The sequence below is a fragment of the Chrysoperla carnea genome, chromosome 5, assembly GCF_905475395.1.
Source record: "Chrysoperla carnea chromosome 5, inChrCarn1.1, whole genome shotgun sequence".
Lineage (NCBI taxonomy): Eukaryota > Metazoa > Arthropoda > Insecta > Neuroptera > Chrysopidae > Chrysoperla > Chrysoperla carnea.
Window position 1 is genome coordinate 31,973,528 of NC_058341.1, and position 26,084 is coordinate 31,999,611.

Sequence of the window (26,084 nt, forward strand, 5' to 3'; positions counted from 1 at the left end):
GTGATATGCCAGGACAGTTCCGTACAGCTCTAGATAGAGCAAGGTAGAGCAAAATCTAGGTTCAGTGTAATCCATAAGCTACAGTTTGTCTATTTAGGGCTAGCTGTATTTAAAGCTAACAAATCGAATTCTTCTCGCTGTAGCTAATAAAAAAATCTATCCACAGTGTAGTTTGGCTCATAATATAGTATCTCAGTTTTTTATCTTTATACAAAAAGAATTCTAGCCTGAATATATCTTTCAAATTCTCATCCATTAGGGGTTGAGTCTGAAGTAATAAAGAAACAGTAGTGTTAGCAGAGTTTAATCCACTTATACTTTGCCGGTGGACCACGACAGATATTTTCTTAAAATTTGATGATTCTAGATTCTATTCATAAAATAATTGTATGGTAAGCGATTACATACCTTATACATTTCACCATTATTTCTACCTTCGATGCGCTCTACCATTTGTCATAACCGCTGTTGGTATTTGCATATGTGACATAGGTCGATGTAAAACACCACTATTTGTTGACGGATGTCCATTATGGCCATTATGATGGTGTGATGATGACGTATTATTATGATTTGATGATGGTGAACCACCAGTTGATGGATCATACATACCACGTGGCACTTCAATACGTTCTAATTCATCACCACTTAAATCTAAATCTCTCACCATTTGTATGATTTCCCGTTCTTTTTTAATATCTTCACGATCTTCTACCTGCAAATTAAAAATAACAACAACAAAAATATGTTAAATTGAAAATAAATGAACTTAAATGTAAATATTTTGGTGTGAAATACTCACGCGACATCTGTCTGTCTGTATAATTTGGCCTAATTCTGAACTATTCAGTGTTAGACGATTTTAACAGAAAAAATTATTCGTTGGAAAAATTTGTGTGATAATTAATGTGTTTTATAGAGAAAATTACATATTTATTTACAGCTTTCAGAGAAACATAACTTGAAAAAATCTCAAAACTGGCCTTTTAGGGGGGAAAATAAATTAAAGTGGGAAACTTGCGTATATGAGATCTGAAAACTTGAAAAGATCCTTGTCGATTCTCTGAACGGTTTATCAGAAGTTAACTATCAAAGTCTTTTACCTTTTTAATGGCCTAAACAGAAGGTCATTAAAGGCTTCAGAAACCTAAAAAACGTAACTAGTTTCGCTTTGTAGCTAGTGGTATTTTTAGGAGAGAAAGGCACTTAAATTTCAACGACTAAAGTGGATTCTTTACAAAATTTTCTGCACAAATAACTATTTTCATAGTTCAAAGCAGTGACTTACAATATTGTGTTGTCAATGTTCTCCAATTTTAAGATTTTTTTTTTCGAAAATATTTTTTTGTTATTTTCCCGCGACTCAAAAGTTACGCTTCTGTATATAGAGGTAAAATAAATGAATATAAATATAAATAATATTTACGTACATTAATTAACACACAAACAAAAATCTTAATGAATGAGATTATTCTTTTTAATTTTTTTTTTAGTTAAATTAAAATATTTTTAGGCTCTCACATTCTGTAGCGGGAAACAAAACCACTAATCTATAAAGTAAACTTTCCCAAATACAATGCATTTACTATGGCTGTATGTTTATAATGGTATCCAAAAAATTTATTATATTCATTTTTTGTTTTGTTTTTGTTTCTAAAATTAGCATACTTCATCAATTAAAAATTCGTTCAACTATGTCTTCATCATATGGTATGAGTTCATGAAAAGATCATTTTTAAAATATTTTGTTAGATTAATGTATTTCACTAACATTATTATACCCTGTATATACCGATTGTAAGCTATCTCGTTAACCATATAAAATATAAGAAGTATTAAGAGTAACACAGAAAGGAAAAGAGGTATCAAGCTGAAATTAAATAGCGTTCTCAGGACGTAAAAAGAGTCTTTGAGTTCGTAAATGAGCAATATAGATCAATTGGGCCTTGAGTCCGTAGGATCCATCTTGTAAATCTCTAGAGATAGAACAAAAGTTTAAAAGTAAAAAATATTCCTTATAAAAAAATAAACAACTTTTGTTTGAAACATTTTTATCGTAAACAACACTGTTTACCTGCGAAGGCGCAAATTAGGAAAATGCTTTTGTGTCCATTTTCTCCAAAACCATAAAAGAAAGATAGTTGAAAATTTGAAGGTAGCTTCAAGTAATGGTCTTGTGAAACATTCTCGAAAAACAAAAATATATTCTAGTAAATGCTTACGAAAACTTTTGAAATTTTGGAAAGCCAAAACAGTGACAATTTTGGACTTGAGGATTTTTTATTGAGGGTTGAAATTATTTGTTCCTAGAAAGAATAAAATTTTTCAATATCTGCGTCTAAATAATTAAAGAAAATTTTCAATTGTCGATATTTTGGAGAAATCTATGAAAACATATCATCCATCTACCGTTTTTCCATTAACAAGACCAATGTTAAATATGTCTACCTTTGAAGTCATTTATTTATTTAAATAATCGGGCAACCCCCCCCCCTCATAAATTTTCAGAATTGATTAAAACAGTCCAACTTCATATAAAAAAAATCAAGCCATTTATCCAATTTCGATCTGGCGCTCGTACGTTCTTAACTGAAAATTTTTGCTTTAAAAGTCATGATTTTCTGATATATAATTCCTAATTTATTCGCCCAACGTATTGATGAATTTTTAATGAAAGCGAATCTGATTACCGAACATCTTTAAAGATGCGTTTAAATTTGAATAATGCATAATATTAATTAAAACTGTTACGATTTCTGATTTTAAAATCGAAAATTACATAAATTTAAAAATGAAATAAATAAATAAATTAAGAAACAATTTAAACAAATATTTACATACCTCATTAACTCCATTCGGTACAGGTGTTGCAAATTTTAAATTGGCTAATGAACCATAACTTCTAGATCTATGTTCTTGTCGAATTGAATATGAAAATGCACGTTCATTTAAATGTCCTTTTTTCCTATAAATACCAGTATTAAATGGACTCTCTTCGGGTGCTAAATTTGGATCATCTAAACCATTCATACTTTGTGCTAATTTTTTATTAAGTTTTTGTGATGAGGCAGCCGAATGTAATATGGGGGCCGGTATTGCTACTGGTATACTACCATTTTTATCCTTTTTCTTTGTACCGGTCGAATATTTTGGATCCATTGTTGCATACTGTTGCATTAAATATGCTTCATGTGGAAAATTAATTGGTTGATAACTAGCAACGGGGGATAAAGCACGATTACTTGGCATATAAATCGGTTCTTCCATAACATGATTATGGTATTTATGTTTCTTTTTACTTTTTTGAAGCGTAGCAGGATTTGGAATAATAATAGGGGGTGCTGCAGCCATTGGCACAAATGGTGGCGGAATAGGTCGCGCTGGTATTAACATTTTTTTATTCCTATGTGAAAAAGTACCATGTTTAAAAATTTTTGGATTCGGTAGCGTTGTTGAAGGGTGTATATGCGGTTGGATTATATATACAGGTTGATGTGGATGCATTCCAGGTCCAGGTGGTCCTTGTGGTGGCCGCATTAGCGTAGACATTGGACGTGGTTTCATCATTGTACCTCCAGCAACTGAGGATGCTTTACTTGGCCGAGTGGATAAATTAATTTCTGATTTTGATTTTCCATTTAATAAAGGATGATATAGTTCATCTTTGGAACCACCTAAAAGTTTTTTATTACGTTTTTTCCCCTTTTCTTTAGGTGGTGGTGGCACTTCAACTGGTTGAGCAATTTGTCGAGGACGTGTTGGTCGGGAAATCGTTGATGTTGAATAAATATCGTAAACACTATCTAAATTATCTTGACTACCCGCCCAAACTTTATGATTTTCATCCCCATTATAAATACTAATATCATCAGTTTTTCCTACACTATTTATTGTCATTGTACTCCCCGCATTACTGCGTGATAATTTCCAACCTTCCACCTTTGAATTTGCATTTTTCCATTCATCGTGATCAATTTTTTGTAAATTATTACGACTACCTAATGTACCATATATTGAAGCACCCCCTGAATGTGAATTACCCCCACCTCCGTTTGTTATTGCACTCCCACCAGTTTCAATATGTTTTGCATATGAACTATCAGCGTATGCATGAAAACAACAGCGTACTAACGCATTTGCTGCCATTTCTCGTTTACATATAAATGCATGGCACTCTAAGACTTTAATACCGGTGGTGCGACGTAATATTGCTGCAAATAATGGCGGATGTAAAGGATTTGGTGCACGTGCAAATGGTGAATCTAATGGTAAAAAACGTGGTGTTGGCGAATGTAGTGTGTTTTTCTCAGGAACGAGAACGTATCTGAAACAAAGAAAAGAAAATTTATTAAATTTATGCAAAAACATGTAGGCACTAAAAAATATTGCTAGGCATATTTATTTTTAAATTAATAGAGTCTCCAGAAGTATTAGAACCTTAAAACTTTAGTTATGTGAACTGGGTATTTCGCTGTGTTAAACTATTGGCTGTTTATTTTCCTTGTTGTTTCTACTACTACTCTACACCTTTTACGACAAAAAAGGAAAAGTTGATTCAATGCAGGCTAAGACAGTTGCAATGCAAATGATGTTTAAAATATTCTGTATAAACCGTAAAATGAGGACAGATCACAGTACCTCATTTCTCACTTTTATCTCGAATGAAAAATATATCAGTTTTTGCTAGGATGAAGAGAAATTTCCGAGGTTCCCCCATTTATTGAATCAGCTGCGATTTAATCGGTTCTGCAATTATGTTTACCTTACTGAATTAATTCTAGGACAATTAGCTTCGGAAATCGATATTTTTAAAAAAAATTATAAGTTTCAAAAGCGTTGAAATATATTTGGACATCACTTTTTAAGGAAACAAGGCATAAGGTCTGCGAATTACTCAAACACTTTTGGAACTGCGCTGACTCACAAAAAAGAAATGCAAATTGTGTCGCAGTTTGATAATAAGAATCAAATATGGGTTTTTTAAATTATTATTTTGGGTTTATTTCAATTTTATTTTTATTTTTCAAGTTCTAGAAAACACAAATACAACACCAACTCAACTGTCCGAACAGACTTTCTTCTATATTTTCTCTATCAATGTCAATACATATGGAAAATATTACGAATATTTTGCTTTTGCAAACTTTGCGTACTTCATGCATTGCTTTTGATGTATAATGTAAAAATTGCAAGTCGATTCAAAGATTTAAAGGCTAGTATGACAGAAATTATTTTTTATGGAAGTTGGTGGAAGCACAAAAATATTTTTTCTAGGGACAATGCAAACTTTAACAGATGTTACCAGAGAAAACTCATGAGCGATGCATTGTCCTTGTTTGAGTCATTATTTTAGTATTGTTAAAGATTAGCCTTTAAAAGCGATTATAACTTAAAATTAGATCAATATGCTTGCGCTGGACATGCACATTGTCATTAAATTTTCTGTAGGTCGAAAAATCATTATGAATAAAGTGAATAAAAACATATGCAAATATAAATACAATTATAAAGTAACTATTTTGAATAAATTGAAATATTAAATTATTAGTAAACAAACAAAAATATATATTATTTATTATTTGATTTAAATGTGTTAATTGTTATGATTGTATAATTAAATTAACATTAATGTCATAAAAATAAATTTAAATAAGTCATTGCTTAAAATAGATATTTATGTATGATCAAATAATAAAATGAGAATATATTTTGTCTATCTATCTATCATGGATGATTCAATAAATAATTATTACCTTTGAATCTCTCACATGATCTCATATTTTAAAAATTCTATATTTATTTATTATTGTGTTTTCAAGTACATCTAGGGATCATTTTAAATTTTTATTATTATTTTAAAAGCTGTCAAATAGAAGTGTTTTTGCTAATTCATATTATTTATGAAACAAAATCCATAGAGTTATTTTTAATGTTTTTTTAGTTTATTTAACTGTTTCCGCTGAGAAAAGTTTCATGGCAAAGGATAATTCTCTGTTAATACATTTTGGTCGACATTAAAAAAAAAAACAGGATGTACTCTGTTTGAAACTTTGAAAATTGAAATTTTTAACGTGTAAAACAACTTTCATCTGGTTTTTTGGACTGTCAGATTAAATGATTTTTGCAGTTATTTCAATTATCTTCATTTTTGAATATTTTTATGAATATTTACCAATTGTAACTTGCTGATCAATCGAAAATTTTTCAAACCCCTTAAAAGACAAGATCCCAGTTATCAAATCTTACGTAGAAGACAAAGTTATTATTTATGACATAGGCAACAACGATAAATTTCAAGATGTTCTAAAAGAGACTGTCAAATAATACCTTAGTCTTTCAACTTAAATATGTATTTACTAATTCTTTTTGTTCAAGAAACAAAGAAATGTACAAACAAATTTTAATATATTTATTTTTTTTACATATGTCTACTTCTCTGATTGCTTAATACTTGAGTTTTTTTTAATTTCATTGTCAAAAAATATTAGAACAAATTCTTACAAAAATATCTTTCTCTCACAAATAAGTCTGCAATAAATATGGTGGAAGCGCAAATAAAAGTAGAGTACATGTTAAGAATTGATATGTTATATAATTTAATTGCGTTTCCACCATTTTTTTTACTAAATCCTTAATATCTAATTTAGAAATATTACTTGAGATACATTTTACCTTAATTCTCTCTGTAGTTCTTTGAAAGATATCGAAATTACATGTGCCTTAATTTTAAAGTAAAATGGAAATAACCTTTTTTGGTGTCTAAAAGTAAAAAATTTTGCTTTTGCTGTTCATTTATTGTGTTTGATGTTTTAAATCACATTCTACCGATAAATCATTGCTTATTTATGAATAATTTGTAACACCATATTTTAGTTTTAAACATATCCTAAAATGCTGAAGAGCTTAAGTTTGAAAAGACGCACAATGATGTACCTTGAATCTACGCTACGTGGTAAAAAGTGACCCCAAATTTTACAAACTATTTAATTCCTTTTTTATTGATTATCAAGCACATCGTCAAGCGTTGTATAAGTGGGAAAAGAAGATTCATTACTGGACACTTAGAGAAGATAGATTTTGATTATCTATGTCAGACTGAGACCAACTAGTATCGCTTGAAAAAGCACTAAAACCCAATTATTTTTTTTAATCTTTATTTCATTTATCTTCTATTTCAAATTATTAAGTTTTATTAGAAATATATCCATGAGTGAAATTCAATTTAATCAAATCAAAAGTTCATAAAAAAGTAAGCGTTATTCTTTGATCAAGTCTATCTATAAAAACAAATAATAAATTCTCTGAATAAAATATGAAATTAAAAAGTAAATGTGTAAAATACTGTATTATAAATAAACAATTTATAAATACCTATATAATTAAAAACTATAATAATATAATTAATAAATTAAGCATATATTATACATTTATTGTTTTAAAGTCGTGAGAATTTTTGTGTTTTTTTTTTTTTTTTTTTGTTAATAATTTTAATAATTAATTTATATTATTATTAAAAGTTTTACTCTTTTAACATTTTACATAAATATTTAATGAGACCTAGTGAAATTAACAAATTGTAATTAATGTAAAAATTAGTGTGGACTTTAATTACTTATTTAGTGTTCAATTTATTTATATTAGTATAACATAATATTTATGATTGGTTTTACAAAATTTTTACATATAAAGTGTTCCGTAAAGACCACATTCAACAATAATATCTTTCTTTTTAGAATTTTTGTATCCAAATTTCTAATTTGAATGTGATTATTACGAAACATCCAGAAAAAAATAAGATACTGCTCATAAATATAACTTAATTTTTTTTAATAATATTATCATAGAAATTCCAAGCTTTGTGTAGCCCGTAAAACATGGTCATTTTCAATACTTAGTAGGACATTAAGCCATCTTACGCTTATAGTGAAGTATGAACAATTTTTGAAAAATTTTAAGGATAAAACAAGAAATATTTTTTGGAAAAAGAAATGGTTTGTGCGAATCTTTCAAAGAACACGGGCATCTTAATGAAAGCTTTTCTATGAATGAACTTTCTTTGAATTCGTAATTGACATTTAATTACCATTTGTTTCACCATATTGTTAAAAGATTTGATATCTTCAATTCAAATCAAAATGAAATGTTCAATCAATTATGGTCGTGGTCTTGAAATAAATTTATAATAATTATCATGAAACAAAAATTAGGTTTGAAAAATATTTGACATTGTTTTATTTATTCATTTTGAAGAAACGCTTCAATAAATCCTAGTGAACGGGGTCATACATATTTTATAGAATATAAAAACAAAAAATTTCTGATGTGGGTTTTGAAATAAACATAAAAAATAATATTTAGTTCACTATTTGGTCTGTTATAACTGTTTAATGTGGCATTATTTTTATTATTTTACGATAAATTTTTTAATTTTATCACTTTAGTTTTTTGGTCATTTATATAAATAATTATATAAAATTCATTATTGAAACTATGTCAAGAAATTTCTATAATTGGATATTTTAATTGGATATCCAATTTGAAAATTAATTTGGTTTATATAGTTAGTGATTTTCATTGAAGTATTAATTTAGAGTGTTCGAATTTCACAAGTTGAAGCTCTGTTGACGAATCAATTTGGATTTGCTCTCATAAACGATAGTTAATTAAATAATTTAATTAACTATCGTTTATGAGAGCAAATCTAAGTCTTGATTAATAATTATTATTAATCAAATCTAAGACTTTCATTTTCGCCTACTTCTCAATGTCATACATTTAAGTAAAGTTTCCTTAGAAATGCTTCCATTTTATATATTTCTAAATACGGGAAAGTAGAAGAATTAGAAATATACATTTTATATGTTTCCAACACTGGCGATTAGAAAACTTCTAAGGACTTAAAAAAACTTTATAGAATGTAAAATATTAAGACTACTATTTTAAATATTATCCCACAAGAGTTATGTTGCTGATATTATCTCAAGAATAATCTGTTATCGATTTCGTTAGTCCTTTGCTCCAGAAAGCAGAATGCTTTCAAATTATTTCATTTTTTAACTGTTTAAATAATTAATTCAAATTAATTCGAAAAATCAAATATTTCAAACAGTTTTCCTGTCGATTTTTAAGTACCTGAATAACACTAGCGATTTTCAAGGAGATCGAACTAAATACGACAAAATGTGTTGCTGTTTTAAAACTATTTTTTATTTTTTGCAATTAGAAAAACTTTCATTCAGAGTATGCATATAATTTTGATTCTACCAACGGTTAGAATTTTTCTTGTCGTAAAAATGTCACCGGATTTTGTTGAATTTTCGTGCGAAACTTGGAAGTACAATGGCATGTATCATTGTTCATTTGTTTTGTTTAAATTTTAACAAGGTATTTAAGAAATAAACCGTTCTTCTTTTATGTAAATGCAATTAATGTTAATGATATCCATCATTATTATATATTTTTAAATTGTAGACATTAACACCTTAAGAATTCTTTGTGACGAATTTTACCCATTCTTATATCTTCATCTTTATAGGAATTACCTTTTCTTCAAAATTTATGGAAATATGCGGATTCTATTTATTCTTGATAAGAATATCAAAAAAAGATGAAATACAGTGGACATTTTTCATTGGGGAGAAAAGTGGAGAAATACTTGTAGATATTTTATTTTTAAAGGCCAGTATTTCAAGCAATGAAGTACCTGCAAGTTTCAACCCCTGTAGCTGATAGTTTTATATCATTATTTCTATCAATAATTACCCCAACATTAAAATTTAGACAGTGATTTTTTCCCTCAAAATACTATGCCAGATATAAGCTTCTGAAAGCGATATTACAAATATTTGAGATTTTTATCTTTGAACAAACTAGAATTATCTCATAAACCTTAGTTTTTTAAAGCTTTGCATATCCGTGAAGACATTTGAGCGGTTCATTCAGGACAACCAGAATCAATAGTTTTTGAAATGTTGGCTTTAATCTCAGGGTACTTTTCTAATTTATTCTTGGAATATTCTATTTAATAATTCTTAAGATACTTTCCAAACTTTGCGTACTATAGACCAGATTTCAGCTCCAGAAGCATTATTAAATTTTGTTTTTATTTAAAACAATTCACATTTATTAGGGTATCGAATATCATATATCTTATGTGAATTATGAATATCATATATCAAATATGAATTAGGAACATATTTTGAATAGAGAATAAAACTATAAAGTCTAATTAACAGGTTATGGGTCCAGTTAAAAACACAATTCTAGTGCTAAGCATAAATTTTTTCCCCATACCCATGAAGATTTCTTGGCCTATAGGCTTAATTTGAAGGCCAAAGTCGTTGAGACATACTAATTAGAAGAAAAAAATTACTTAATGAGCAAAATAATAAGTTAAGGGTATATTTTATTATTATAAGATTCTTTTGTAAAAAATGAAAAATGCAAATTACAATGCTTGCTTACATTATTATGCATAAATAGATAAGCACCGCATATACATAGAGTAGGTAATTTTTGCTGAGAGATTTTTAAAATTAATTATATAGGTAAGCAAGCATAAGTATTAATCCATCATATAATAGTGCAATTGTTATGACGTCTATTCATATGTAATGCAATTATAAAGTATCTTGTTGCTAGTTAGGTACTTGTACTTTTTATCAGTTCTAATAGAAAGTAACTGTTTTCATCTCGAAAAATGAAATCAAAAATTTTATGATATTCTAACCATCTTATTTTTTAAGATAATATATTACAAAAGTTATTAACGATCTCATCTTGCCTACGATACCATGAGAACAGCTCACCAAATATCTAAGTATAGGTATCTAAGTATAAGTCAAAATCAAAATGCTCAAGAATCGTGAAAATAATGAATGAGAATTTCGAATAAACTAACGAGAGTTCCTTTAAATAAATCAAAAATATTAACCCTTAGAAAACCTTAGTGGGGAAACCCTTAAAATATTTATTTTGAAACTCAGAAATCACACTCGTTATAGCTTCGATTTTTTCAAATTTTCAGTCAAATTGTGGCGCTAAAAGTTTGTGGCGCTACGAGTCAAAAATTTGTGTTGACATAGCCCTTAAGTAGTCGAACATCACCGAGTAAGGACATAATTGACCGAGTTTCCTTTTTTAGTTACAGGCGTGGCAAATTTTTAATTATCCCACCAAGATAATCGACACTTCAACAGTGTAGACTTTGATATAATGCTCAGCAAAGCGACACTTTAAAATTTGAAATTTTTGATTATTTTTATTACAATTCTTGTTTTTGCGTATTTTAAACCAAAACGGTTTTATCTATAATAGAGTTTTCGCTGCTAAATTTTGTTTTTAAATTAAAGTTGTAAAAATTGATTAAAACTGACTATTTTCATATTAATACGGTAATTTACTTTGTCTGTTTTATATGTTGTCGATCTACCATCTAAAGGTCATTCTCACTATTGAAAAATTTCTTTGTAATTTTTTAAAAATTACGTGGAAAAGAAAAATTATATAAAAATACAGAAACGTACCTACATAATTTATTTTTATCATTATAATTATTTTAATATGATTGATAATTTTTGCAACAATAATAATAGTAATTTGTAAGATATTTTTTTGAAAAGGTGAATAGGAAGGTACTTGAGTACTTAATGTCTCAAATTTTATGAAAAAATATATATCATTTTGATTGGGAAGAGAAAGTATAATTGACTTTTGCAATTTAATTATTCGATATTTAATTAACTGAGAATGAAGAAAATTATGCATAAATGGTTGGTTACTGAAAACAAAAATCGAAAAACTCTCTATCTTGTAATATCTTGAAATATTCCAAAAATAAATTCAATCTTTGTAATTTTTAGATATAATTTATGTATTAAAAATTTTCTGCTCCAAATACGACAAAACTTTCGATAAAACTTGTTCTATTGTTTAAGAATCAATTTAATTTATGGTTTCCAAGTCCACATACATCATTTTCAAAATTCAGACTTCTAAAAAAATTTCTAGTACCTTGAGTCAACCATGATAGGCGCAAAAACGAATACCAATAAGTTTTGGTCACTTTTCACTTTTGAGATTAAAGTCCGTAGGTTTTAAGCAGCTCTGAAAGAACTGGGCAATTACGTTGAGCGAATTATCGCCAATGAAGTCATGGTCTCCAACATTGTTTTTTCCGTTATGGTTGAGCCCAAGTACTTAAAGAATTTGTATACTGGAAAATTTGAAGCCTTACACAGCTCGAAAATTACATTTCAGATCAACAACATCTGCTTTCGTCTCACTATCACCTCTCCTGCTTGGGAGCATTTTTTTTGCTATAGTAATAATCTGCATCATCTGCAAATTCAAGTACTTGTTCCAACCGGCTAAATATTATACCATTCGGAATCATCTCTATCGACCTTTAATCTTTTCGGGATTTATAAACTTGAAAGTCCATGAGTATTAGCCGTTTTTTAAATTATATTCCTGGAACATTTTATTTGAAAGAAAGGTAGCCCCATAATACCACGTTTACCCCATATCAAATAAATTTTTGTATCATATTTTTGTTATTAACTTTCATATTTTTAACAATGATAATAATAATGATCATAATCATAATAATATATTTGTAATGTTTGTCTTTAGTATGTTTTTTTAAAAAAACACCCACGTCTACTGAATTTCCGGTTTCCAACGTCAGTCAACATTATTAACCTTATGAAGTCATGGACAAAGGTAATAAATACAATTATAATAGACAACAAACAAACATACATAGTTACCTATTATACAACTGATTAATTTAATAAATGAATACAAAAATAAACTTTGTGTACAATTAATTAAAATAAATTATTAAGAAATGATTACATTCTCATATTGTATGATTTAATCTGTTTGTGTTTATTTTTAGAAGCTTTTATTTTACTTTAATTATTTATCTGTTTGAAGTTTAAATCATGTTTTTCAATTAATATTTGATAAGATCTATTATCGATATTGATCCATTATTATATGAATCATATTTTATTTCAACTGAAAACTGTAATGGCTATTCCATTGTCAGTATTCAAAAAGTTTGTAAAAAGTTACAGTTACGATGTTTTTTCGAGTTTCTGTTTCGTAAATTTCCCACTAAACAAAGTTATTGTAATGGGCCCGTTTTTGAAATTGAAATTTTCAACATATCTTTATGTTCCATGGAGAATATTGTTATTTCTACCTGGTTACCGACCCTGGTTATTATAATTTTAGTATTTTGGACAAATTATTAAAGGATTTGTTCGCAAAACCTACACGTAACAAAAAGCTATATACAAAATTAAAGAGGATTTGCTTTTCTTCAAATAACCTTCCTTAGAATTATGACTAAAATTTTTTTTACGCAGTAATTTTTATTCTTAAATCAAGTTATTATGTTGAACAGATATTCAAAACAATGTAAAATCATCCTACACGAACTGCAATAAATCATTTAAATAAAAATAACTACATAAAAATTTTATTAATAAATAAAATAAGAAATACGTTGGATTATTTCATTTTTATTAAAAAAAATTTGAGTATAGGTATATACTCAAATACTGAGAGTTTCTCGGGAAAACGACACCGAGAGATGTTAGTAATATATAAGAATATATGACCGCAAATGATGGTTAAATATGTTTAAAATCTCCTACTCCAAAATTCAGTTAAATTTTATAGATTTCAAATAAAATAAAAATTAATTATTACCTAGGTAATTTATCTTAATATATGACACGATAACACTTATATAATAAATTATTTAATAGTGCGATTAGTGTTTGATGCAATAAAACATTTAAAAATAATTGCTTAAAAATTATGGGTAATTCATTATTTAATTTTAGTTAAACTCTTTTTTTTTTAATTTAAATTAAATGTTTTATATCTAAAAATTTGAATATTAAATAAATAAAAAGAAATTTCTTACTTAGTTATGCCAATAGGTATTTACAAATATCTAGATATAGCTTTTTAAACCAGCCAGAGAAGTCATTTAATTGCCCTTATGCAACATGATTTATAGAAATTGCATTCGTTATTAGATTATTGAAAAATTACGCTGCTGTAAAAAAGTGTTAGAACTATGTTCCTTATCACACATATTTGTTTGCTAGTTGGGAGTAAAAACTAAAAAAACTGCAACAGACACCAAAAACCGACAAAATTTTATATTTGATCATTTAAAAAAATTGAGTTGTGGAAGTTATCAGAAGTTAAAGAAAACAGAGATAATTTAAAGTACAATGCAGTTTTTATCTTATGTCATAATATGTGTCCTAATCAAATCAAACGTAATGTACTCAGATACTGGGACTACGAAATCAGAAGTATGTCTTTTTTAAACTAATACTTCAATTACTCCATACAGTAAAAACTAAAAGTAGCTATAAAATTAAATTGATTAAAGAATACAACAAGTATTTGACTTCTAAAATTAATACCTTAAATTTTCACAAAAATATCTTCTATATAAAAAAAAGTAAGCGCGTCATTTATAATGTACCAAGGTACGAAAAGAATATAGTTCCTACTTGGTGTCCCACGACACCTCTCGTTTTTTTTTAAATATAAAAGCATTTATTGAGAACAAATATTCAAATTTATTTCCATTTATGCCACCAATAGGGATCTTAATGTAGGTTATCAATAAATTCTTAATACATTTGGTAATTTTACCTAGCTTATTTGGATTTAAGAAATATATTTTGGAGTAAAACTTAGGTATACCTATTTTTATACCATGTATATATGAAATATACATAGTATATTAAGTTTAGTCCCAAGTTTGTAACGATTAAAAATAATGATGCTAGGAAAAAAATTTTGTCATAGGTGTTCATAAAATCACCTAATTAGTCCATTTCCGGTTGTCCGTCCGTCTGTGGACACGATAACTCAAAAACGAAAAAAGATATCAAGCTGAAATTTTTACAGCGTACTCAGGACGTAAAAAGTGAGGTCAAGTTCGTAAATGAGCATCATAGGTCAATTGGGTCTTGGGTCCGTAGGACCCATCTTGTAAACCGATAGAGATAGAACAAAAGTTTAAATGTAAAAAATGTTCCTTATCACAAATTAACTTTGCGTATTCCATTCAAAATTATTAATTATTCCAAAATTACAAGTATTGGTTTTTTTGAATTTTTTTAAGGGGTACCCCTTTATACAAAATCGAAAAAATCGAAAAAAAAATGTTGGCTCCGATTTCGATAAAACTCTGTTTATAAGGTAATTTTGACCCATAATTTACAAAAATCGTATTTATATAACGATTAGGAAACTAGTTTCGGAGATATCGAGCCAAAATATGGGATAATGGGTGATATTTCAAAAACTATGCTTCCAATCATTAAATGAATACGATTTTTGAATTTTTTGGGTCAAAATTACCTTATATACTAAGTTTTATCCAAATCAGAAACCATAAATTTTTTTCGATTTTTTGGAATTTTTTTAAGGGGTACCCCTTTACAAAAATCGAAAAAATCGAAAAAAAAATGTTGGCTCCGATTTCGATAAAACTCTGTTTATAAGGTAATTTTGACCCATAATTTACAAAAATCGTATTTATATAACGATTAGGAAACTAGTTTCGGAGATATCGAGCCAAAATATGGGATAATGGGTGATATTTCAAAAACTATGCTTCCAATGATCAAATGAATACGATTTTTGAATTTTTTGGGTCAAAATTACCTTATATACTAAGTTTTATCCAAATCAGAAACCATAAATTTTTTTCGATTTTTTAGAATTTTTTTAAGGGGTACCCCTTTACAAAAATCGAAAAAATCGAAAAAAAAATGTTGGCTCCGATTTCGATAAAACTCTGTTTATAAGGTAATTTTGACCCATAATTTACAAAAATCGTATTTATATAACGATTAGGAAACTAGTTTCGGAGATATCGAGCCAAAATATGAGAAAATGGGTGATTTTTCTAAAACTATGCTCCCACTCTATGCAGGCACACAACAGAAGAACTGTTGTATAGCTGAAAAGACATCGAAGCCACGATACAAGTCTTTTTTGCAATTTCATATAGCATCTATAATATCTCTTACTTAGATGCATTGCTTAACGCATGTACTTTGTCATACTCGCCATATTTATATGCCTAGATATAAATCGAACTAGTGGTATGTGACATGTATGTATGTGTAATGTGAAAGAGTAATCAACACTGCCTATACATGGTATTTCAACAATTAACTCAGTCAATTGTTTGTTTTCACTTGTTTTTTTAAAAATTACATTATCAAAAGTAAGTAATGTAAGCTTAGAGTCTTCACAAAAGTTCAGCCTATGAGGAATTCTAATGAAAATAGGAGTATAAGTATATAGGAGTAAACCAGCAATTCTACATCGCATTTTCATTCAAAAAGTATTCGCGGTGTTTTAATAATCCAATGTAACATTTACAAGATACCGCTTTGATAATTATTGCTTGTTATTATGCCAATTTCTCGATTGATATTAGACAAATTCAAATTTTGATAATAACCAAAGTTGGCAGTAAAAAAAATTTACCACAGTTGATCCTCGAAGCATTTCTTAGCTAGCCGTATATTTACGGATACATTTACTTACAAAGTTCTAAAATACAATTTTCGCTACATACAACATAAAGTAAAGATATATTCATTTCTTTTTCCCACAACCCTACTATAAAACGCCAAACATCCTTAATAACTCATATCTTTTAGAACATCGTGTTCTTTTGAATTAAAATAAAGTAACCAGACACAAAAACAATCAAAAAGTCTAAAGACTTTTTTTAATAATAATATCCTGTACGTAACCCCTGTGTGTTTTTTTAAGCATCGTTTAAACAAAATAATAATAATACAACTGCAACGTTCATAAGTTGGAAAACAAAATTATTATTTTTTCTTCAACTTCCAACAAAAATAATAACAAAAACCCGAAGGTATATAACAAACAAAACAAAAAAAAACTAAACAATAATAATTTGTTAGCATGAGAATTTATACATATTTATTTCGTATTCGTTGCGTGATCAAAATTTTGAGATCAAAAAATTACCTTTCTCATTGTATTATGTATTATATGAAGTGTTTTTTTTTTTATATTAAGGGTATATTGTTGTACCTTGATAATAATGTACTATTGTTGATTCACCCTTAAATTTCTTAAAAGATATTGATATCCACGTTGTGAACAAAATTACTGGATTGAAGAAGTAAAATCATTTACTTTGTGGTTGATGTTCTTTTAGCAAGTAAGTATTTCTTGAGTCAATAATAGTCTCCATATTTAATTCGAAAAATAAGTATCTGACTGTTTAAAAACTAAATTACTGCACGAAAAAGATATTTATTTGCTGCCATGTTAAAACAAATTTTCTTGTAATTAGTACTTTTTTATTCTGTACGATATAAAGACAAAGTTGTTAAAGACTTATCAGAGGGAAGGCAACGGAAAGAATGTTGGAAATTGTGCTTTGTTTTCAAGTAAAATAAGGTAAAAACGAAAGTATCGTGGGAGATCCGGTAATTTTAAAAAAATTTTTGATTTTGACTAGCTTCATGAGGGCTAGTCATAAAAATGCGGGCACCATTACCACAAGGCCAATTCGATTAATATTTCAAGATAATTAACTATAAAAAGTATCGGTCGATATCGGACACTTTTTGTATTTAGCCTAATCCCTCAAACGCACGATAATAATTTAGAAAACTCATTAAAATTAGTTATTAAAATTTCAATCACCTACATTTTGTGATGTGGTTTCCTGGAATGAACTGTAACGATAATATATTGAACACAGTGGTTACAGGTACAATCGATGAGGCTAATCCTAGGTACATCGGAATATGATCCACTGTACATTATTATCTTCTACCATGAATCGCAAATTAAAAGTAAAAATTGAGTATTGAATGCTGTTAAATATTTGAATTCTCAAAAAGATATAGGGTGCAAGGAAAATGGTGCTATAAAATAGAATACTTCCATGGCTATTTTGCAAAAAATTATTTTATAACGCTTATAAATGTAAATCGTGATTCAAGGTACAACACCCATTGAAATAAATATATATGCAATGTATATAATTTCCATACCAATATATATCTGATATATTTAAGATATATTTTTTGTTTAGGGATGTCCATTCCAAGAAATGACTCTGGACTGTTTAAGGTATTTGCACACATTTTGGCTACTTGATCAATATTTGCATTTTTATTGAATCCTGAATATCCAAACATCAACTAAGACTTATTTTTCAAAAACAAGATGACCTTGGCTAATTGTTTATAAACAAAACAATTATTGGGTAATATTTGCCCTACCAGATGTCATTTACTTGGATCTTAAATGATCTCCAGAATTAATATGTATAGGTACAATCATTATCAGCCTACAATGAATCATTTTCTATTCACAAGAGAAACGCCTTGGTGCTTCTATTATGCCATCTGGATCTGAGTGCACCTTTAAAAAAGAAAGCTTTAAACCAGGAAAAAATTGAAGGTAAAATCCAGACAACAAAAATATTTATGAAAGGGTTCACATAAAATAAGCTTTCGAATGCTAAAGACTGGTAAATAAAGTAGGAATTGATTGCGAATACTAACTAGTCACCACTCGAAATATTATCTAATTGTTTATTAAACTATTCTTAAACAAAGGCAGTGGGTTCATACGTCAGTATTCATTAAAAAAAAGTTTTATATCAAACTAGGGTTTCCCTGATAAGGAACTGAAATTGACAGCCCTAGTATTTAAAAAGTGTAAAGTTATTCACATATAAAGATTTTATGATAAATAAAAATAATATTATACATTATAATACATAATAGATAAAGATGGCACGATGTGCATTTTTAATATTATGAATCAATTTATTCACATATGATTTGAAAGAAGTCTCTTCTCTCATTACAAAATGTCAAGGTTCATGGTTTCGCAATTTATTTTCCAACTTTTAAAAATAAATAAATGAATATAAAAAATAAATAAATTCTCTTTAAATCAATTAATTACAGAATTATTCATTATTATGATATAGAATAATGTGTAGTACCTCAGATCATTTGCAAGCAACCAAAAGAATGCTTGTCCATGTGCATTTGTTTTCAAGTAAAATAATCTAATGTATCACTGATAAATGATAATATGAAATTTTACCCTTTTTTCTCCTTTGTTATAGATGAACTTACCATTTAAAGGTTGGCATAGTACGAATGGAGGAAAGAAGGCTTATAAACATCCTTTTTTAAGAGAAACTTGTAGGTTTTTCAATATTTCAATTACTTGATGTTATTTCGCATGAACATTAAAGATTATACATGCTCAAAAAATCACTTTTAGACACAATCGGGACGTGGTCTTACGTTCATTGAGATGTGATCCATGAGACATAATAATCTTGTATCGCGGATCATAAATTAATAAAATATAAATACGGTTTTTATCGGTATCTGTGTATATAACTGTTTAGTAGTCTTATATGGAGAGGCTATTTCCAATGATAAATTTTATAAAATTTCTAAAAAAATATGAATTTTAATTTTAATCCCTGGTACTACAATTTCCCTCCATATTAAAAAAATAAATTTTTCTTAATTAAAATTAATTTTTTTTCTGAATGCGTGTAACAATGACAAGATAATAAATTAAACATTTAGTTTGAAGTGATTTATAAGATACTACTTCTTTTAGCCGTAAGCTAAATATTGAAATTTTTCAGATGTGAAGGCAGGTGATCTACTTATTATGATAAAATATTTCAATGGAATTTATGACTATTATATTTTTCTATTTACTTTTTCCAAAAACATCTTCGCTTAGTGATTGGATTTCTTACATCTCAATAAGAACGGCTGAATGTGAAATTCACGTGAATGAATTTGAAAATTGTCAAATTTACAAAAGTATCGTGGAATTTGTTGTGAAAACAAATTATTATTAGAAGACCTGGTCATAAATAAAAAACGAAATAAAAATTTGGTGAAAACGTTGGGAAACAATTTATGAGGTGAAAATTAACACTTTTAAAATCTGAAACTAATGTCTGTTATTGATACAAGCATTTAGTTATTGTTAAAGATGGCGATTGATTAACACTATTTTTCCAATTTCTACCCGTACTTTAAGACACGGAGGATTAAAAACGGAGGATAGTTAAAGTTTCCCCATTTTCCGAACCAAAAAAAACCCAAATATCGTTAAATTGGATTGAACTCACATATCGTGAAATTAGAGAAAATAAATTGGATAAGTCATTTTTATTCATTGTGACAGAATCGATTGGATCATCGTTTACTTGATGGATGTCATCTAGAAGAAATGGTGGGAGACATGACAACCTCAAGAAACCTACTCTAATCTGATTTAAGGCAATGACTCGAAAAAGTTTCGAAAAACTCTCGAAATAGGAATTAGACTGCGAGATGTTTCATTCTTTCAAAATGTAATTTCGATTTATAAAATAGAAGTATTTAACAAATTTGGCTTTTAATTTTTTCATTCTATTTTCCACATTAGTTTCTTATTCTTTGAGTATTTCGTCAATTTTCAGCTATGAGCCAACCTAGACCCCCAGAGCATTAAGATACCTATAAACTTATGCCTTTGCAACAAGGCAACAAGGCAAGGTATTCTTGGATTACCTAAATTCTTTTAAAAAAAAAAGCAAAAAGTACGGCTTAACTGACAATCTTCTCGCATGTCCTTAAAATTCACCGCAGAATTTTCTCAATACCGCACTTTCTCAATGTTATGGGTCCTAAGGCCCTCATTTGCCAATATAAATTCTTGTCTTGTTGCAAAATGTACATTGTTTTAAAGAGTATATTCAAGAATAAAAATAAAACTGTTTCGAAGAATAATAATTACTATAAGTAAGTGATCTTAGAAACAACTCACCTAACAGCTGCACAATAATGTAAACTTTCAATTGGAAAGAATCGTGTAACTTTTTTATGGTTTTCATCAACATTTTCTAATAATATACCATTTGACCACACAGATAGCCATGAATCTAATCCACGTGCCCCCGCCGCACCTTGCTCTGGATACAATTCACGTAATGGTTCTTGTACACCTTGAAGACCATCTTTACTTGCTTGTGGTACCGCACTGCCCAACCACAAGACACGACATCTACATATCGGTGTTGATTCATTCGACATTTTTATTGACGATTTTAAAACAAATAAATTATTTAATGAAATATAATTTTTTAACACGTTTAAAATTAAAATTTTTTTTGTATTATTGTTATAAACACGAATTAACCGTCAAACATTTTTCCGAATTTATTAAAAACACACTAACACTAATTACTGAAAAAAATTTTTAGAAACACTAGAAATAAATTTGAATCCTACACAAAAGAACACTATTTTAAAATTTTCACGTTATGGCAGTAATGAATTTGATGGTCCAAATCTGAAAAATATAAAATGATAAAATTAGTGCCAAATTAGGTAAAACAAAAATTTGTTATTGGAAATGTTTTTTTTTATCCAATCTTAAGAACGGATTGAATATTCAATCGTTAAACAAATTTTTTAGTAGCTATAAAAAAGAGTTCACGGTAATCAATAGGTAGGCCATTAATTCTGCTTTTTGTATGATAGAAAAATGGACGCTAATAAAAGTGAAACTATAGTTCTTTAATCAATATCCCTCATTATAATCTCTTGTCTATCCCGAAGCAAAATCTTCCGTCTATATACTGTCTTTCGACTACGCAGCTTATTATTCACCACAGTCGGGCTTATTTAAGGATTTTATACAAGTAAGTATTTGTATTCTGTAATATACTTTCAATTTAGGCTGTTGTCTCGATATGGGTATAGTGTCAGATAAGTTTAATTAAAGTTTGGAGAGAAAAAATCGAAAGCATAGGAAAGGTTATGCTTTTAACAAGTTTTTTATTCTAGAAAAAACTAGCCTTCAGATATTTTCAAAAACTAACTGAACATTATTCTGTTTGTACGAGCTTAAAAAAAAAAAACAAAATTATTGACCGTCTCATTATTGAGATATAATAACGCAAAGTTAATCAATTTTATTGTTGAAAAGAAACCACTATAGTTGGAGTATTGGCGGTTGAAGAAAGATATCTGTATTAATACAACACTTGATACACAATATTTATTATAAAAAACAGTTTCGTTGTACATTAGAGTTAAAAATAACACATTAATTGACTACATACATTAATAATATCTAGAATACAATGTAGCCGTATTTGAAGGTGGCTGACTGACTCCCTTACCAATAAAATTCTAAACGTGCTAGAAAGATGCGGTTTTCGGTATTCGACGTGGATTTGCAACACACAGGATTAAACACCACAAACTTAAGAAAATAGTGTCGCCTACAAGAAAAGTTTTATAAAAAAGATTATTTCTTTAAATCATGTAACCAAACACCATCCATGGTTCTATAAAATTAATTAAATGATTCTTTTTGTGTTTTGATCATTAAAAAACAATATAAAAATTGAATTTTATTATTTTATTAATTACAAAAAAAAAAAAAACATTTTTATAATGTGGAACAAATTAAATAAATAAAATAAAAAAATAATACATTGTTATTATCTAAAACACATAATATATAAAACTTGTGCTTGGTTGCACTGCACTATTCTGTAAGTGAATTTTTATATTTTTACCTTATTTTCATTTTGTTTCACACGCATACTTCTACTTGCCTAGCGTTAAGTATTATTTATACATATTATACATTTATTTCAACAATAAATATCATAATATTATTATTCTTTATTTTATTTTATATTCTTTTTTATTATGATTGATCATACTTTTAAAATGTGTCACTGAACTTTTATTTTTATTTATACTTGTTCCAAGTAATATATGGATTTTACTTGGAAGTTCGCTTCAATGATATTTTTATAACATATGCCCAGAAATATGTTTACTAATACGAAAAAACATGTTAAGTTTCGAAAATTTTATTAAAAACATCGACGTGAAACATCAAATATGTATTTAATTTTCATGGATATATCATAATAGTCTATAGTCCAATAAAATGAAGATTTAAACTACCATCAAAACAGAAGCCTGCATTTTCGGATATAAGTTCGTTTTGACATAAATTTGAAGTGTACATAGTTAAAAAAGATTAAATTATATTAAGGGGGTTGTAAAACTACACTTAAGTTTCTTCCCGATCAGACAGAGAGGTAAATCGGATGATAAAAACTAAGTTTCTTTTTCTTTCCAGTCGCTCCCACCAAATTTTAATATAGGTACTCACGCATTTTAGTTTTAAATTAAAGATACAAAATATACTCATGAAGATAGAAGCTTGTATTGCACTGAATTTTATTGACAAGTCAGGCATATATATAACTATAGAAAAAGCTTGAAGTCCTCAATTTAAAATTCCCACAGTGATTCTGAGCTTCTCAAGCTTTTATAATGAGTGGCTTTGAAGAAAATAAATTATTTATAATAGTCTTAATAATTCGTATATAAAAAAATGATTCATCACATTTTCAATAATGTAGCTCTGTTGACAGAGAGTGATCTCGATATGTTTATAAAATTAAATTTTTTTATTGATCTAGAAATTATTGAATTAAATAAAATGAATATAAATAATTGAATAAAAAGAACTTGGCTGCTTGGCTGCAATCTCTAAAAGTGATAGTAGTACCAATATCTTTATTTATTCATTATGTAAATGTTTTAAAGAGATTTAATTGTTTCATTTATTTATATGTATCATTTTATTTTAATTCAAATATTAATATTCATAAATAATAATTATTCTTTAGATATACTTTTTGTTTTAAATATTGAAGGGATGTCAGAAATCTTTCTAGTAAAAAAGAAAGGGAATAAGTGCTTACTGAAACGAAAAACTTATCGAGTTTACCGGTAAAGGCTTTTCTAGTTAGCATTTTATCTTTATCTCTATATTTTCCAAACTTGTTGATTTCGAAAGAACCTGTATAGATATGCATATTGACTAGTGCCCGACCGAAACAGAACTTTCTATCGAAACCAAAAACGAATTTTCGATATCTGTCTCAGTTTCATTTTTTCAGATATTTGGCTTATTTATCTTATTACTTTCGATTCATAAACAAACTGAATTGTGAATATAGACAAAATAATGATTCATTTATTATATAAAGTACAACTGAAATTTACGAAATTTAAAAAACCCCCGACAAATGCGATTTACTTTTTGTAAACCAATTTTGAAAACTTAGCTAAAAAATGTTCTTAATCAAGTCGATTCAACCGTTTAAGGGCCACGATGTGAATGAGAAACTCACGGACGCACAGATAAACACTTGAAACTTATAACACTTGAAACTTATAACCTTCTTTAATCAATATGATGGTCAAGAACATCAGATGAGATGAAAAAGACATTTATAGAGCTATCATTTTTTGGGACAAATTTTTGGAAATATTTTAATTGAGATTGAAATATTTGAGTTGACTTTCTTCTACTGAATTATTGTTTTGAAATACCTAATTATTTTACCATTTAATTTTTCGAAATAAATTGAGCCATGTTTATTTGACTATTCATTTCCATTTTCCAGTAACTATTTATATGTTAAATTATATGTCCTTTTCCAAACTGAATGGATTTTGAAGATCATTGCCAATTTTTATTTTTCGCGGGTACAAAACTCTAAGCTCGCACATGAAACATAGCTAAGAGCACTCTCAGTTAAATTACTTTTCAAATGAAAACAAAAAAATTAGAAAAAATCGGTTCATCCGTTTAGACGCTACGATGTCACAGACAAACAAACACACACACATAGCGGTCAAACTTATAACAACCTTTTTTTAGATGGGGGATTACAAATAATAAGCAAATTTCCTTGCAGAAAAGAAAAATTCTGATGATGTTAGCGCAGTTGGTTAAGTAAGAGAACTGTTTTTATTGGGGGGAATAGTGTTTAAATAGTTTTGGTTTTTGTTTTTGGCAAAAATTTTACAATTTATATTGCATATTGTTTGTACAACCATGAATGACATTTATTTCTTTATTTATTATTTACCATTGTAGTAGAAATTCAATCTTTTTAATTCACTATTTGAAATTTCAATTTATGCAATTTCTATTTAAACAAAAATAATAATAGAAAAATATTCTATTGATGTTTTCAAATTCCATATATTATGTTTGTTATACATAATAATATTATTAAAACATGATTTTCAAGTCTTTATATCTAATTCTGTAACGGTTCGGTTGGTAAGTCTAGAAAAAGAGTAATGTTTTTTAGAAGGTCTGTAGCTCTAACTTAACCAGAAACCTAAACATGGGTTTTGCAAAAAAGTAGTTTCGAAGAATCCAGCTTGATGGTGGAACTTTAGTATTATATTGTTCTGACAAACTGGGTCACTTCTACTTCTAATAGTTAACGCCATTAAAATTCAATAAATATCTTCTATTGGCCAATTTTAATAAACCAAGAATATCCACAAAATATCGATTTATTTCTTTTGTACCATTTCAGATATAAAACCACTTTTTTGGAATTATTTGAAACAATTCAAAAATTTTTCTAGGCGTAGGTCTGAGATAATCCAACACTAAATATAGTATTTAAAAAAAGTTCTTGGCCCGAAAAGTCTTTATAGCGTTTTCGTTCAAATTTGTTTGACTATCTAAGGAGTATTTCATTGAAAGATTACGAATTTAGTCAAATGAAAATTCATTTATTTTTTATCAGGTTGCGCTCTACTTTTTTTATTTCCGTAGAACGTCATCGAAGTTAAATCCGAAACCGTCAATTTAATATATATGTGGTATACTGACTTTTAAGATTCAAGTATTTTAGAGAATACTCTAGATAAAAGCTATTATATACACGATTGCAGTAGATATGATTATGATGAAGAGAAAATATTATTTATAATAATAATACCAAATACAGAAAATATGATATCTATACTTATAAATACAGGATACATTACCAGAAATGTATGTTAGAATTTCTCCAAAAGGGAAATTTTATCGATATTAAATGTAAATGTACTTGGAAATTATAGATAGTTGAAAATCATCTTCAATGAAAATAT

At 27.8% G+C, this 26,084-nt stretch overlaps 1 protein-coding gene across 1 annotated transcript in view; it reads right to left on the bottom strand.

Annotated features, from left to right (window-relative positions):
- The window catches only part of LOC123300511, a 53,089-nt gene extending 31,748 nt beyond the window's left edge, over positions 1–21,341 (bottom strand). The window contains exons 1-3 of the mRNA XM_044883094.1: positions 20,911–21,341; positions 2,842–4,324; positions 409–715 (exon numbers count right to left, since the gene is read on the bottom strand). Of these exons, the coding sequence (XP_044739029.1) occupies positions 431–715; positions 2,842–4,324; positions 20,911–21,176 (2,034 nt within the window). The 5' untranslated portion in view covers positions 21,177–21,341 and the 3' untranslated portion in view covers positions 409–430. The remainder of the gene's footprint in view (positions 1–408; positions 716–2,841; positions 4,325–20,910) is intronic.
- Between the last annotated feature and the right edge of the window lie 4,743 nt (positions 21,342–26,084).